This window comes from Orycteropus afer, unplaced genomic scaffold (genome assembly GCF_000298275.1).
Source record: "Orycteropus afer afer isolate SDZICR_OR568_19922 unplaced genomic scaffold, OryAfe1.0 scaffold00581, whole genome shotgun sequence".
Taxonomy (NCBI): domain Eukaryota; kingdom Metazoa; phylum Chordata; class Mammalia; order Tubulidentata; family Orycteropodidae; genus Orycteropus; species Orycteropus afer.
The window spans coordinates 1,281,758-1,296,750 of record NW_006922168.1 but is presented as its reverse complement, the minus strand read 5'-3'; the positions used below and the strand labels follow the sequence as shown (position 1 = coordinate 1,296,750).

General features: G+C 46.2%; 1 protein-coding gene across 1 annotated transcript in view; it reads right to left on the bottom strand.

Annotated features, from left to right (window-relative positions):
* TIAM2 (TIAM Rac1 associated GEF 2) overlaps positions 1–14,993 on the bottom strand; it is a 583,282-nt gene that overhangs the window by 202,261 nt on the left and 366,028 nt on the right. Inside the window, exons 3-4 of the mRNA XM_007956200.1 lie at positions 8,812–9,987; positions 646–1,078 (exon numbers count right to left, since the gene is read on the bottom strand). Coding sequence (XP_007954391.1) covers positions 646–1,078; positions 8,812–9,981 — 1,603 coding nt within the window. The 5' untranslated portion in view covers positions 9,982–9,987. The remainder of the gene's footprint in view (positions 1–645; positions 1,079–8,811; positions 9,988–14,993) is intronic.

The following is a 14,993-nucleotide window of genomic DNA, read 5'->3' as shown; positions in this document are numbered from 1 at the left end:
AGCAACCCTGTAGGACAGAGTAGGACCGCCCTACAGGGTTTCCAAGGCCGTCAGTCTCTACGGAAGCACACTGCCTCATCTTTCTCCCACAGAGGCTGGCAGGTTCAAAACCACCAACCTTTTGGTTAGCAGCCGAGTGCTTAACTACTGTGCCACCAAGTCCTTAATGCTATAATAAATGATGATGGTTAAATACAATCAGTATTTACTAAAATGAATCATATATATAAATATTCAGTAAAAATATCATCAATATTTGAGAAAAGATGTGTTCGGTAAAACATGCCATAAGAGAGAGGCCCTGCAGGCACAGTGGTTAAGTGCTTGGCTGCTAATCAAAAGGTTAGCAGTTCAAATCCATCAGTTGCTCTGCTCTATGGGAGAAGGATGAGGCAATCTGCTTCCATAAAGATTACAGCCTTAGAAACCCTATGGGGCAGTTATACTTTGTCCTACAGGGTCACCATGAGTCAAAATGGACTTGATGCCAGTGGGCTTGGTTTTTTTTTGGTTTACACCACAAAGCTCTGTATCAAATCCCTCCATATTCCCTGGAATTGATGCAGACTCATTAGCATCTTCTAGACAAGGTCTGGCTTGAGGAACTTTCCCAGCGTCCCCTTAGTGACTTGAGGATGAACTTACCTTTGAGCGTCACCCAGTACTGTCTCCACTTCCTCCGGGCCACCAGCTCCAGCTTTCTCTCCTTCTGCAAAGTAACAAGGGGCTTGAAGAACAGCCACCCAGCTTTGCGGACCACTCCCTGCTCCTTCTCAAAGAGGAGATCCAGCTGCTCCAAGGAGCCGAGGGACTCGCTGCCGGACTCGGCCGTTTCTGTGGACGTCTCTGCGTTCTCTGTGCCGGGCCTGCTCATCTCCAACTCCCGCATGAAGTTCTCGTAAATGCTCTGCTGCAGGGGATCGCTGCCGATGGCACTCGTGGACTCGCTCCTCTGAGGCAGGCCCTGCGCCGAACCCCCTGACCACAGCAAAGCTGACAGCTGGGAAGGCACCTGCATGTCCACGCTCAGTCCATCGGAGCGGCTGTCAAAGTCACTGCCCTCCTTGGGCCTGGGCTCCTGCGGGCAACACAAATGACCACTGATCAGAGGGCCCCTAGACCCAAAGCCCCGCTTCCTCAACACAGCACAAGTGCAAGATTTCTTCCTCCTACTCATGGTGCTACAAAGCAAGTTTTATTTTTTTTTCATTTCTTTTTTCTTTTATTTTTTTTTTTTCAATTGTGCTTTGGGTGCAATACAAAGCAAATATGCTTTACATTCAACAGTTCACACACATTTGATTTCACGGCTCCAATTACAATCCCCACCTTCTTCTCCCCTCCCCTCCCCTCCCTGTGACTACTCCCTCCCTCTCCCCTTCTTAACTGTGCATTTCTGTCTGTCCAGTTTTCCCTCATGGGCATACTGCCCCTTTGGTGTCTCATGGCTGATTGCTCTAAGTGGTACATCTCCCTAGGACAGGTGGGTGCGTCACCCAGGGGTAGGTGTTCTGCATGTAGGTCTCTCTACTGCTGGGCTGAGAGCCAATCCACGGAAAGGAGTCCATTTCTGGGCCTGAAGGATAATCCAGGGCCAAGTCTTAGAGGTTCCATCAGTCTCTATCTGAACAGGAGTTCTTTTTTGGAACAAAAATACTCCTTTCATTGTCAAGTCTCAAAACCAGACAGATTTTAGAAATAGTTTTGTCCAACCCAACTTTTCCACTTGGATTAACCCTTCAAGAAATAAAGAAAACAACAATGAATAGCCTAACTCATGCTGAACAGGTTTCAATGGAGCTTCCAGACTAAGACAAAGTAGAAAGAAAAGTCTGGCAATCCATTTCTAAAAGTCTGCCAATGTAAACCTTATGGATCGCAACAGTCCGATCTGCAAACACTCATGCGGATGGTGTGGGACTAGACGGTGGTTCATGCCCTTGTGAGTGAAGTTGCATGAGTCAGGAACCCATTCACCGGCAGCCAATAACAACGTTATTGTTAGTGCTGTGCTTAGCACTGAGAAATTAATGAGCATATTGAAAACATGCTAGTGAAGATTTCTGGAATTAGGTTCCTTGCTAACCATGCACCAACTAACAGTGTTCCAGGGAAGAATTCATGGTCCCATAGTCTGCTTTCCTCCTTGATCATTTTAAACTAACTTAGAAAATCACTGGTTCTGGGAGCTCTGGGAGGAAAATGGAGACTCCATTTTGTTATGTGAAACACCAGAAACATTTCTGGTCTGTCCCAAGGTAAATTCGGTAAATGCCAGTTTCTAGCCAATGGCCCAGGTCTAGCCTTGGAGATTTCTAGCATCTTATTTTCTCAGTTCACACACCCAAAACCATGCAGGGTGTGTCCTTACCCATAACAAACTAGTAACTGTAGCTTTTTTTCCATAATTAATATGCTTTAGTTCATATGGGAAATCCTTTCACTCACTCATATCCTTTTATTTGAAGATCTATTCTATTCTCAGCCCTGGGCATATCAAAGCTATGATACTCCATGTTAACAGTCATTCCACACAAAGCCTGACACAGACAGCTTAAATTGAATTAATATTTTTCTATGAACTGCTACCCCGTTTTAGGGCGAAACACACTGAACACCAAGCCGATCATTCACCAGGTTAAAAACAGGAATGTTCCCTCTACAGTCTAGATTAGAAGACCAGTGATTCAAGAACAGTAACTTTCATGCAGGCCACTTGTCGATAAACAGCAGAAACAAAATACATGCAGCAGAAGTGGCCTGAACTGGGCTCAAATTCATTGATTTTCCAGACTGATAGCTTGTTGTTGTTGTTATGTGCCGTCGAGTCAGACCCAACTCATAGCGACCCCTCCTTGGGTTTCCGAGGCAGTATCACTACGGAAGTAGATTGCCCCATCTTCCTTCCAAGGAGTGGCTGGTGGGTTTGAACCGCCAGCCTTCTGGTTAGCAGCCAAGTGCCTTAGCCACTATGCTACCTTAGATTAAGGTAACTGCTGAGACTGCTACACACACTCCGGAGTTTGACATCACTCAGGTCTGCTCGGCAGCTCTTTCCTCATCCATTAAAATAAACATGAAGGGAAACTGAGTCAAGGACCACCGAGTCAAGCCTTATTTTGAATATTCCATTGTGCATGGGTCTTTTCTGAGTTTTTTAAGAAACCTTATCTAGAAATCAACTAGTGATCACTTGCTGTTTATAGGGAGACAACCAGGCAATGAGCTGTGGTAGCATAGTGCCTAAGGCACTTGACCACTAACCAGAAGGCTCATGGTTCAAACCCACCAGCCACTCCTCGGAAGGAAGATGGGGCAATCTACTTCCGTAGTGATACTGCCTCAGAAACCAAGGAGGGGTAGCTATGAGTCAGGTCTGACTCAATGGCACATAACAACAACAACCAGGCAGTGGAAGATTACTTTCAAATACCAGGGGTTATAAACAACTGAGCCCAATGTAGTGATTCCTAATGAGAATCTTACAGCCCACTTGTGTTTACACTGCATCCCGTAGTGATATTTATTTATACGCTGATGCTTATGCAATAACAGAGCTACAATGAGTCACTTAGACGGGAAGCTTTCAAAACAGTTCAAGGGTTTTTTTTTTTTAAGTTGTCACTTGCTGTGGCTCTTCAAAAATTCCTAGGAGCTGAAGGAACACATCTCAATTAGCTATGATTAACATGACTTCAGCTACCACTATGACTCTCTGACTCACCTCTAATACCCAGCAGGAGTCAGATGGGCCACTTCAAAACAAGCAAAACCATGCCAGAGGAAGGCATGTAAGTGCCAAACGGAAATCTGACCCCTAGATAGTCTTCTCCTCGTTCCTCTTCCTCGTAAGGGGGATTTCATGCTATTGTGCTAACTTTGAAACCTCCCATCTTAGCAAAGCAAGAAGGGTTCTCCTCCTTAGTAGATGGGGAAAGGCTGTCTTTTTAGCAAGCAGCCCCGACGCTTATACACAGACATGAACATTCCCAGCCTCAAATAGATGTCTAGAGGTGTCTATCTAGAAGTGTCTAAGGCATTTCACTGCTAACCGGAAGGCTGGCAGTTCAAAACCACCAGCCACTCCTCGGAAGGAAGGTTGGGCAATCTACTTCCGTAATGACACCTCCTCGGAAACCCGAGGTGGGGTTGCTATGAGTCAGATCTGACTCAACGGCAGTGAGTTTGGTTTTTTGGTTTCATCTAGAATTCTAATAGCCGGTGACTAATTTTCAGGCTAATAGGAAAGGTCCTTTATCACAAAGTAAACTGTTCATCAGGGGTTCCCATATCTCTGAATAGGCTCAGCTGGAACTCCTGATCCCTGGGTGACAGGTGTGAACCGAGGGGCCACATGGTCTGAAGGTGCTGAGCCGTGTGCCCCCACTGGCCACACTCAGATAATCTTGAGTAATGGTTAACGGAGCCTGATGACCAAGGCCGCACCACTCAACTCCTAGGGAGAAAGGGACACTCTGATCACCATTCCTTACCAACCAGTGCAAAGCATCAAAGTCACACCTGGCCGTTCCTCCCTCGCCATCTTCCCTTCAAAGAAAGGTGCAGAGTGAGAAGCATTACTGCTGTGTGGAAGCTGTAACAGTGCAGCCCTCCAAGACCAGTGAGGGTTTCACTTCACATGGGCCAGAAATTCAGGGTGTCCGTGTTACAAACCATGGCGTTCTGGGGGATGCGTGGTTAAGCACTCAGCTGTAACCAAAAGGTCAGCAGTTTGAACCCACCAGCTATTCTGTGAGAGAAAGGTGAGGCGGTCTGCTTCCATAAAGATTGTTGTTGTTGTTGTTATTTGCCATCGAGTTGGCCCCGACTCCTAGCGACCCCTCCTTGGGTTTCCGAGGCAGTTATCACTACGAAAGTAGGATTGCCCAACCTTCCTTCCGAGGAGTGGCAGCCTTGGAAATCCTACGGGCCAGTCTACTCTGCCCTACAGGTGGCTATGAGTCAATATCTGCTGGGTAGCAACTGGTTTTTATGGATACTCTAAATCTGCTCAGTGATGAACTCTGGAATGCCCATCAGTGCTGCCCACCAAGTATTCCTGGGCCTCCTACAGGCACATGGTAGGATCACCTGACCATCCCCACCCCCCTTTGAAGGTAGGTACAGCCATGTGACTTGCTTTGGCCAATAAACACTAGCAGAAGGGAGGTGTGTCACTTCTGAATGGAAGCTTTAAAAGCCAACACACAATTTTTGTCCTCTCTGCCACAGTGGCTCACAAGGTTTCCAGTGGTAACTGTCCCATCAGCCTGGGGTTCCAGAGAGAAAACAAGGTAGACCAGCAGACCAATGATGAACATGCAGCGTAAGTGGGAAGCAAACGTCAATTTGTCTAAACCTCAAAGATTTGAGGGTTTTCTGTTACCTCAGCATAACTAAGCCTATCCTGACTGATGTAACTAAAAACTTAACCAAGAAGGGATAAGATCTCACATGTCTCACTCCAGCTCAAGTTATATGAAGAGTTGATGTGCCTCAAGCACATATTCTCCTCCAGCATATGTTCTCGTGTGGATTATCACTGATTATTCTGTATTCAGGTGCAAATTCACCAGGGTTGTTAGGGAGCCCTATAAATAAAGAGCTGATTGTCTAACATCACATTTTTAAAAAGACAAAACAAAACTCTAACCCTAACCCTAACCCTTTGTGAACCTGAGTCCTACTGGTAGACAGGAGTTTGCATGCAAAGGGTGTGCATGTGTTTGGTGCCCTGTACTGTTAACAACTTTGCCTCCATGCACGGGCTACATTTTTAAGCATCTAAACCTGATCTTAACTTAAATCATGAAAGAAGAACAAAGTCATGGCCAAAGGAAGTGGCATCTTTGCCTGAAAATGAATCTGGTTCACACGTATGGATGATCAGTTGTGAGAAGACAGCCAAGACAAAAAAAGCTGCTTTCACAGGTCACTCCATAAAAATATTTAAAAGTTTGTAATCTTAATAGTCAATCATCCTGACATAATTAACAGTGGTCTTCAATACTACTTTGGCAATATGGCCAAGTGTAAAAATCACATAGTTGATGCCCATGGAACCCAGACTTTATGGACCACTAAGGCCAGATGAAAACCCCCCTACCACCAAAAAAAAACTATTACCCTGAGGAAATCTTTAAACCTTGAACTGAAACTATCCCTGAAGTCTTCTTTGAACCAAATAATAATTTAGCCTAAGTAGAGAAGAATGCATGCATTCAGCATTATAGTCTTTTAGAGAATGATCTCCATGTGACAAATTGACAATAGCAACTCAAAAGGTTAGATGAGACACTTAGGGAGGCCATGAGTGTGTGTTAGTGATAGTGGAACAGTTTGGGAAAGGTTGTAAGGCAAGGTAGCACAACTTGAAGAAATGTAGACAAAGCCACTGAATCAAAAATGGAGAAACTTTTGAAGTAGTGAATGTTCTATTGTGTGTATTCTCACTGTGATAGTTGGAGCTGTGGGTCAACTTGGCTGGACCACAATTCTGTGTGGTTTACGCAATTGTGATGTGGGTTATTCCCATGATGGGATCAGATGTATATGTTTTGAGCAGCTAATCCATTGAAAGGGAGTTTCCCCAGGGGTGTGGCCTGCTTCCGATATATTTATGGACATCCTGGGAAAAGAGACACTGTTCTGTGGATCAGGATCCTGTTGTGCTACCTATAACTGTCTGTGAGCTAACAATCCACCATTCGGCCTGGAGATCTTGGATTCGACGTTCACTGGCATCAACAGCCAGTATGCTGCCTGCCAAGCTTAAGCTCCTCAGCCCCTGCAGCTGCTAGAGTCAGGAAAAGCCTCCAGCTTGATCCAAGAACTTGGGACTTGCCAGCTTTTATAAGTGTGTGACCCATCCTAAGATAAATTTCTCTTTCTCTATACGCATACATAAGCTTTACTGGTTTTACTTCTCTAGAGAACCCAGCCTAAAAGACGCACCAAAAAAACTTTTTTAAAAAATTTGAAAAGGGGGAAAAGAAACAGAATGTGTTTGAGGCTTTAGCAGAAATGACTTTGGTCCTGGTTTCTCCGCTAACTAGACACGAGTCTTCCAGAAGGACCCTCAACCTCTTTACACCTTAGTTTTCTCGTCTTCAAAATGAGCGGGGCTTCCTTTCCAGCACTGAATTTTGGACTCTTTGATTCTAACTAGTCTTTACTGGTCGACAGGTTATCAGAGTAAGTGTTTCAGTTGATGGAGGAAGGTGGAGGGTCTGCAGGAGACCCTGCACACGGGAGAAAAGTGGCCTGTACACAGGGACCACCGATCCAGGTTTGAACTGAACAGGAACTGCGTGAACGGGGATGGAGTCACGTACAGGCCAGACTACAAACTCCGATGAGGCAGGTCAGAGATAGGGAGCACTGGCTCATGAAAGTTGCCTGCATGGCATCAAGGCCAGCGGAAAAGGAGCGGTTTCTCCCATTAGGCACACCCACTGTCAGCTGTTTGGGAAGAAGGAGCTGAGAGGAAAAGGTCCCAGAAATCTCTGCTGTTCAAGAGTTGGCTGAAGAAGGGATAACTAAGGAGGAAGCACATTACTCTATTCAGAGAACTGACCGGTCCCTTACACAGGACGAGATTATTCAGACGCTCCATCTCTGTGCAGAGAAGGACAACGTCGTGCAAAGTGGGAGGGGCCAGGAGGTGCATTACCAAAGAGGGAACTATCTCATGGAAAATTTTATAAATTCTGAAGCAACTGACTCAAGGAAATTATATTTTCCACTCCTAAAGTTCCATGAAATTTTGTAATTGTGTGTCTATCAAGGGTGGTTAAAATGCACTTCTGCCAGGGACTAATTGCCCACTTAAATTCCCTTCAACTCTATGACTTACGATGGATGGATGGATGAATGGATGGATGGATGCAAGGGACGCAGACAGGCCAGCTTACAACTTAGTGATTGCCCCCAGTTACCTAAAATGGCAAGCAATTAGTCTCCCCACTGAAACTTGATACACTATAAAATTATTACCATCAAGATTCCTACTTATTGGCATTATCACATTTTTACTATTTCATGCACACAGGAGTGTACTTTCAAAAATACATTAGTTCTCTGCATGAGACAGGGAGATTATACAGAGAGATATAGCATCGACTGTACCAACTCAAGCATAGCTGTCTTTCGTTATCACAACACAAGACTGAGTTCACGAAGCCTGTTGTGGTTGTTGAGTGCCGAAAAATCAATTCCAACTCACCGTGACCCCATGTGACAGAGCAGGACTGCTCCACAGGGTTTTCTAGGCTGTAAATGTTTTGGGACCAGATCACCAGATCTTTCTCCCAAAGAGCTGCTGGTGAGTTTTAACTGTCCACCATTCAGCTGTCAGCTGAGCATTTAACCACTGTGCCACCGAGGCTTCTTAGCTGATAGGTGGAGTTGTTATTGTGTGTTGTCAAGTCCAACACCTTGTGACCTTATATGACAAAGGAGAGTGGTCCCACTGGGTTTTCTAAGCTGTAATCATTAGGGGAGCAGATGGCCAGGTCTCTCTCCTGCAGAGCCACCACGTGGGTTTCAAGGAAGTCTGGCAACACAGTGGTTAAAGGGTTCAGCTGCTAACTGAAAGGTCAGGGACTTGAACCCACCAGCAGCCCCTCTGGAGAAAAGACGTAGCAGTCAGTTTCTGTCAAGATTTCACCCTAGGAAACCCTTTGGGGCAGTTCTAGTTTGTCCTCTAGGGGCGCTGTGAGTTGGAATTGACTGTACGGCAGGGGGTTTGGTTTCTCATGGGAATCTTTACAGGATCCGACAGTCTCACCTTATGTTCTAACATTTACTCACCTGGAGTTTCCTTTTCTTCCGTGAGAGGCTTCCCGTCCAGTCGCTGATCCGCCGCATTCGAGATTTCAGGGTGTCCTTCTTAGAAGTTTCCTCTGTTAAGGCTTTGGACTTCCGGCAGGGGAGAGTGAAAGAGCTGTACTGGCCGGGGTCCCTGTGCTCCACTCTGGAAGGCACATCGATGTCAGAGGCAAAGGAGACACGGTTGCTGAGGCCGGGGTGCGTGCCAATGTACTCATCAGAAAGCCGGATCCCCGAGGAAGGGTACAGGTCCCGGAGTGAGGAGAGGGAAGCACTTTGGCTGAAAGGCTTTTTGGCATCACCTGGGGGGAAGCTGGCATGGAGGCTGGGGTCAGGGGTGCTAGGGGCCAGGAAGGAGCCCTCTAGTTCGCTCATCTCCCCAGCGTTGCCCCATGGGGAGTCATACCAGGACGACTCAGAACTCAGGGAGCTGCCTTTACTGGACCGCAGGCGAGAGTCTGTAGGAGAAAGGCGATGGCCGGACGGGTACTCGGTGCTAGAGCTCCTCCTGGCGTCAGGCCCATGGGAGGTGTCTGACTCTAAGGCAGGCGAATATCTCAGCAGCTGCACGGGTCCCCTGGTGCTCTCTGTAGGCACTTTGCTGTGGTTGGCACCGTTGTGAAATTCAACCCTTAAACACCCATCCAGCTTCCCCAGTGTTTTGATCAGCACCTTGGGGCTCTTCCGGTCTTCACCTGGTGGAGTGGACGCAACACTCTCATTCTTCCCATAGCAGTTGAGGAGGTGTCCGTTGCAGTCGTGAGAGGGGATAAGGTGATCTGCTGACTGGTGGCCAGAATAGTGGACACTGTTCTCAGGGCAGAAAGCAGCATTATTGCCCTGGGACTCGTTCCCTGAGGCATTTGTCCTGTGCTTGGAGTAGCCAATGCCTTTGGATGCTTTGCAGGTGGGTCCACTGAGCCTGGATGCATAAGGCTGGTTAGTCTTGAAGTGAGAAAGGCAGCTGCGGGCTAGGGACCTGGACTTGTAGCTCGCCCCACTGCTCCCGTGACCCCACCCATGCAATGACTTCTCATCCTTGGCGTGGAGGCTGCGGATTTTCAGGGAGCAAGGCTTTTGTTTAGCACCAGGAACAGCAGTGCTGTGGTTTTTAGATCCTTGAAGGGTGTACTGACTCTCGGAGTTCCCCATTTGAACCTAAATGAAGAATAGTTGCATCAGTAAGAGCCATGACCTCCGTCACCTTCCATGATGACAGAACTTTCTAAAAACAAATGTTCTGCACATGACAGGGGATACAAGCAACTCCCTCCTGTGTCCGACACAACTCGAGGAAGTAGGCACAGAAGTTACTCCAGGCCTGGTTCTGCCAACCACACACAGCTGGCTACTGGCCTGACAGACGATATCGCACATTCACCTGATAGGTTTTTTTAACACTTCATTTGTTGTAACATGTTAATTGAGAAATCAAACAAGTACAAAATCCATTTAAGGTATAGACTTACTTAAGTCTTGTGGTGTGAGGCTTTGAACTAGTGGTTGTTACAGAGAAAAACGAGGAAAAACTATCTTTACTATCAGTCCGAACACACTGAGGGTTCACTCAGCATACGCACTGAGTCATACAATGCATTTGAGTCCAAATGCACTGCATGATTAAAAGCAAAGAACTGTGGCACTGACTCGACTCTAACTCATGCCAGCATCATGTGTCACAGGAGCATTGTGTCCACAGGGTTTTCAAACGTAGATTCCTGCATTTTCAGAAGTGGATCACCAGGCCTTTCTTCTGAGGCACCCTTGTGTGGATTCAAACCTCCAACCTTATGGTGAACAGCTGAGCACATTAACCATTTGTACCACCCTGGGGCTCCTTCCTGAGATCAGAGCAATACAGCTCCCCCTGACACCATTACTACTGGGCAGAGCTAACACCCTAACCCGACATCACAGAGAACGCCTCAAAACCTACCATGTGTGTAATGATAGATGATGTTACATGCCAGGTTCTGATGGATATGTTTCACGTATCACACACAGAAGGAATCACAAAAGAAAAGGACTAGAATTCCTCAAAAAATAGGCTGAGGGGGGGAAAACAAAACGAACGTTCAAAGCTTTTCCAAAGACTTTAGGGACCCTCACTTTAGAACATGACAAGAGAAGATGTTTCAGTTGTTTTTTTTTAACTGACCTATTAGAAGGTAGGTATCAGAAAGTACAATAGACTCTTCTCATTCACTGTAAAGTCCTGATCTACTCAAAAAGACAATTATTAGCTATGCCAAACTCAACGTGACACTTGAACCCAAACTCACTCCCTCTGTTTTTCATTCTAACCACCATATCACTATTTTGGGTGATGATTTCAATTAGGTTCCCAAATATGTTTAGTATGTTTTTGTTTTGTTTTTTAAATTTTATTACTTTAATGCTTTTATGCCTAACAATAGACAGTTACACAAGTCAAATTGACTGACTTTTCTTTGGTGGCAGTTATCAGACATTTTAAATCCCAAATCACTGGAAAGAATAATTAAGCCTCACTTTATGACCTTTATCACAGTCATAAAACCTGACAGGAACCACAGCCCAGCTTGGATTTACCTCAGGATAATTTCTGCTATGAGAGAGATTAGCAGTCAGCAGGCTTTACATGGTCTTGAGAACCAGGCAGCACATTTAACACACACGGGAAGTGAGTCCATGAACCGATCCTGGAAAACAAACACAAGAAAACATTGTCAAGCATTTTATACCCAGCTCCCTAAAAGTTCAAAAATGAAGGCTTCATGTCAATCCTGGGAAGAAACAACAGTTACCCCGAACCACTGTCCCCACACTAAATAAAAGTCTGTGACATGCTTGAATCACCAGGGTTGATGGAGGATGTGAAAGAAGCCAAGGGTCCCGCTCCAGCCTTGAAAAGGCAGTTGTCACCTCAAAGCAGAGAAGAGCCAGCCCCAGCACTGCAGCCAATGGCATGGCTTTGTCCCAGGGAGACTGTGAAAGTCTGCTATGAGTCATGGCTGATCTGTCACCACCAGGAGGAAAACAACGTCAGCCTCTCCCTGCTGACAACTTGTAGGAGCATCACCCTGACTCAGTAAGAAGTGGTCATTGCTCTGTTTGAGTGAGGGGTAAGGACAGAACCCAACATTGACAATCAAGGTGAAAGAGCCTTTGGCTGAAATAACTTAGGTTGCAGAGGCTGACCCCATAAATGAGATGGAAAATTTTCAGCACATGACTGTGAACTGACTCAAAGGTGAAAGGTCCCTGGCCACATCCTCTCAGAGCCTCTCTGTTGGCCCATGCACACAGCATTGGGGTCAACTCCCCACCACCAGCCAGATAAAGCCGCCATTGAGAGGCCAACCATGCCAGCGGCTCAGACATACAAGGGCCGTGTCTCAGAGCACTGAGATGCTCCTAGTAGGTATCTTACGCTCCAGGGCTGGTTTTCCCTTCAACTGCTCTTCCTACTTCTGAAATTAATAGCATAATGTTTTGTTTCATGTTTATGTTTCAAAAAACGTAACACTAGACTCTGTTCTTCAGTAGACTCTGTTCATGCATGGCCTGAAACTTGGCGTCATGGGACGTGCTCCATAAACACCTACTGAATTGAATGGCACGTTAAAAGGTTGATGTGGGCCCTGACTCTGGGGTTGGCTGAGAGACTGGCCCATGAACTCATGAGGAGATGTTTTGATAATTAAGACGGTACAGTCTGGAGAAAAGAAGAAAGCAGATGACAAAGGTGGGTCACAATGTGAACTTCTACAGATGGATACTGCTGGCCAGTGTTCAACAGCTTAGTCAACTCTGCAGAAAGAACACAGCCTTCAACGGCAGCACCAAGAATGCATCCAATATTGTTGAGGAACATACTGACAGGAAGGGTAGCCTCCTACCCCCGCGGGAACCCGTGGAATCATGGTCCCTGAGGGGCACGACTAATTGAACAGATATTTATCCGTCAGGATCCAGCTGTGGTTCTCATCTGCAAGCAGGAGACTAGATGAGAGGGGCCTTCGGCACCCTCTACCTCCACGCTCTCATAAAGGGAATTTTCTGGCATCAAGTTAAAAACTGTCGGTGATAGAAAGAAGGTATTCAAACATTAGACTTCTTCTGAGCTCTTTAAAAAAGAAAAGGAAGAGCTAAGTCCTCACTGACTTTGAACAGCAGAAACCCATAGTAGGCAGAGGAAACCTGCACTGCGCACAGGCCACTTACATAGTCAGCCTGGCTTAGAGGATACAGCACCGAGAGTGGGGCCTGGCTTAGACGACACGGCACCGAGAGTGGGACGAGTTAGCAAATAGCGCACACGGCACACTTACTGCCACACTTGCTGCTGCCAGGTCAATTCCGACTCAGTGACCCTGTAGGACAGGGTGGCTGCCCTGTAGGGTGTCCAAGGCTGTCATCTTTACAGGAGTAGACTACCACATCTGATGAGAGGCCAGAGTGGCTGGTGGGTCTGAAATGCCAACCTTTTGGTTCATGACTGAGTGCTTTAACCACTGTGCTCCCAAGACTCCTTATGCTTTATAGATACTATCTAAAAATTGTTTTATTTGTTGTTTAATTATAATGAAAGGAGCTCTGGTAGCATAGTGCCTAAGGCACTTGACTGCTAACCAGAAGGCTGGCAGTTCAAACCCACCAGTCACTCCTGGGAAGGAAGGCTGGGCAATCTACTTCCGTAGTGATACTGCCTCGGAAACCCAAGGAGGGGTCGCTATGAGTCGGGTCCGACTCGAGGGCACATAACAACAACAACAATTATAATAAAATATTGGAATTAAAAAAAAAATTATTACGTTCCCACAAATCTAAAAAGAATAAACAAACTTTTCTTTCTTCTACAACCCCTTCCACTCCCCATATGAATTTATCCACATAAATGTGTCAGGTAGCTTTTTAAAAAATCACAAACTAGAATGAAGATTTTTTTCCTTTTTTTTCAAATCGTGAGCAATCGCCGTACCAAGAATGTCCGGCAATGTGGAGGAATTCCTTAAACACGTCACAGCGATCCCACAGCCACTGTGGCCCAGAGTCCCAGAGGAAAAACATCCTCCCGGAGAAATCACAAGATCGACCTGCTCCTCATTTATCTTCAGCCTGGGTTTGAATTGCCGCATCAGAATCCCAAAGACTCCACTTCCAGGCAGTGGACAGTGGATAGCAGAGCAAACCAGACTTTCCCACTCAGTATCTGCCTTGGGCGGAAGGAGGCCCTGAGAGCCAGCTGTCCAGATGGAGCAACCACATGAGAAGAGGAGGAAACTGCCCGGAGGCCAGTGGGGCCATGAGGCCAGGCCCCGGAGAGGCTGCAGCTGACGGGTGAAGGCCTGTAGAAGTGAGGCGCGTGCCCCTGCACAAAAGCAGAGTCAACAGGGCACGGCTGTTCCGGAAGTTCGGAACTCCCACCCAGAAACGCCAACAAGGCCTTTTCGTAGAATCCCAGAGACTGTTCTACTGAAATGGTCCCATGATTTCAAGGCAAACACTTGAGAGATGGGAAGAGGAAGGAATACCCACCCCTAACCTGAGCAATATCTACTGGGATCTCCTCCTTAGGGGAAAAAGGGGTGAGGAGAGCTGCATTAGGGGACCTGTCCTGAATCCTACTTTGATTTGTGTCAGTGAACTTGGGCTTAAGACCTGCCTTCTCTGAAACAGCATCTGGACTAAAGGTTCAACACTTATACTTTCTGAATTCCGCTGCCCCCAGTTTACAAACTGAGGATAAAAATACCTGCCCTACCTACCTCCTAGACTGAGAATCAAATGTGAAAATATATGTGAAATCACCCAAAAACTCTGTGAAATGCCAGCCAGGACTCCATGTTAGCATTAATTTTAATTATAAGTTGAAGTTTGTGTACTATGACATCAAAAAAAAAAAAAACTCAGTGCCTTTGAGTCAGATACAACTCATAGCAACCCCTCCTTGGGTTTCTGAAGTGGTATCACTACGGAAGTAGATCACCCAACCTTCCTTCTGAGGAGTGGCTGGTAGGTTTGAACCGCCAGGCTTCTGGTTAGCAGTCAAATGCCTTAGGCATCTTATTATAACAGACTTCAGGTTTTTTCCAAGAAGCAGAATAAAGTTTATTAGTGAGACTGTATATAAAAATTAGACACACACACACACACAGGTTGTTGTTGTTGTTGTTATGTGC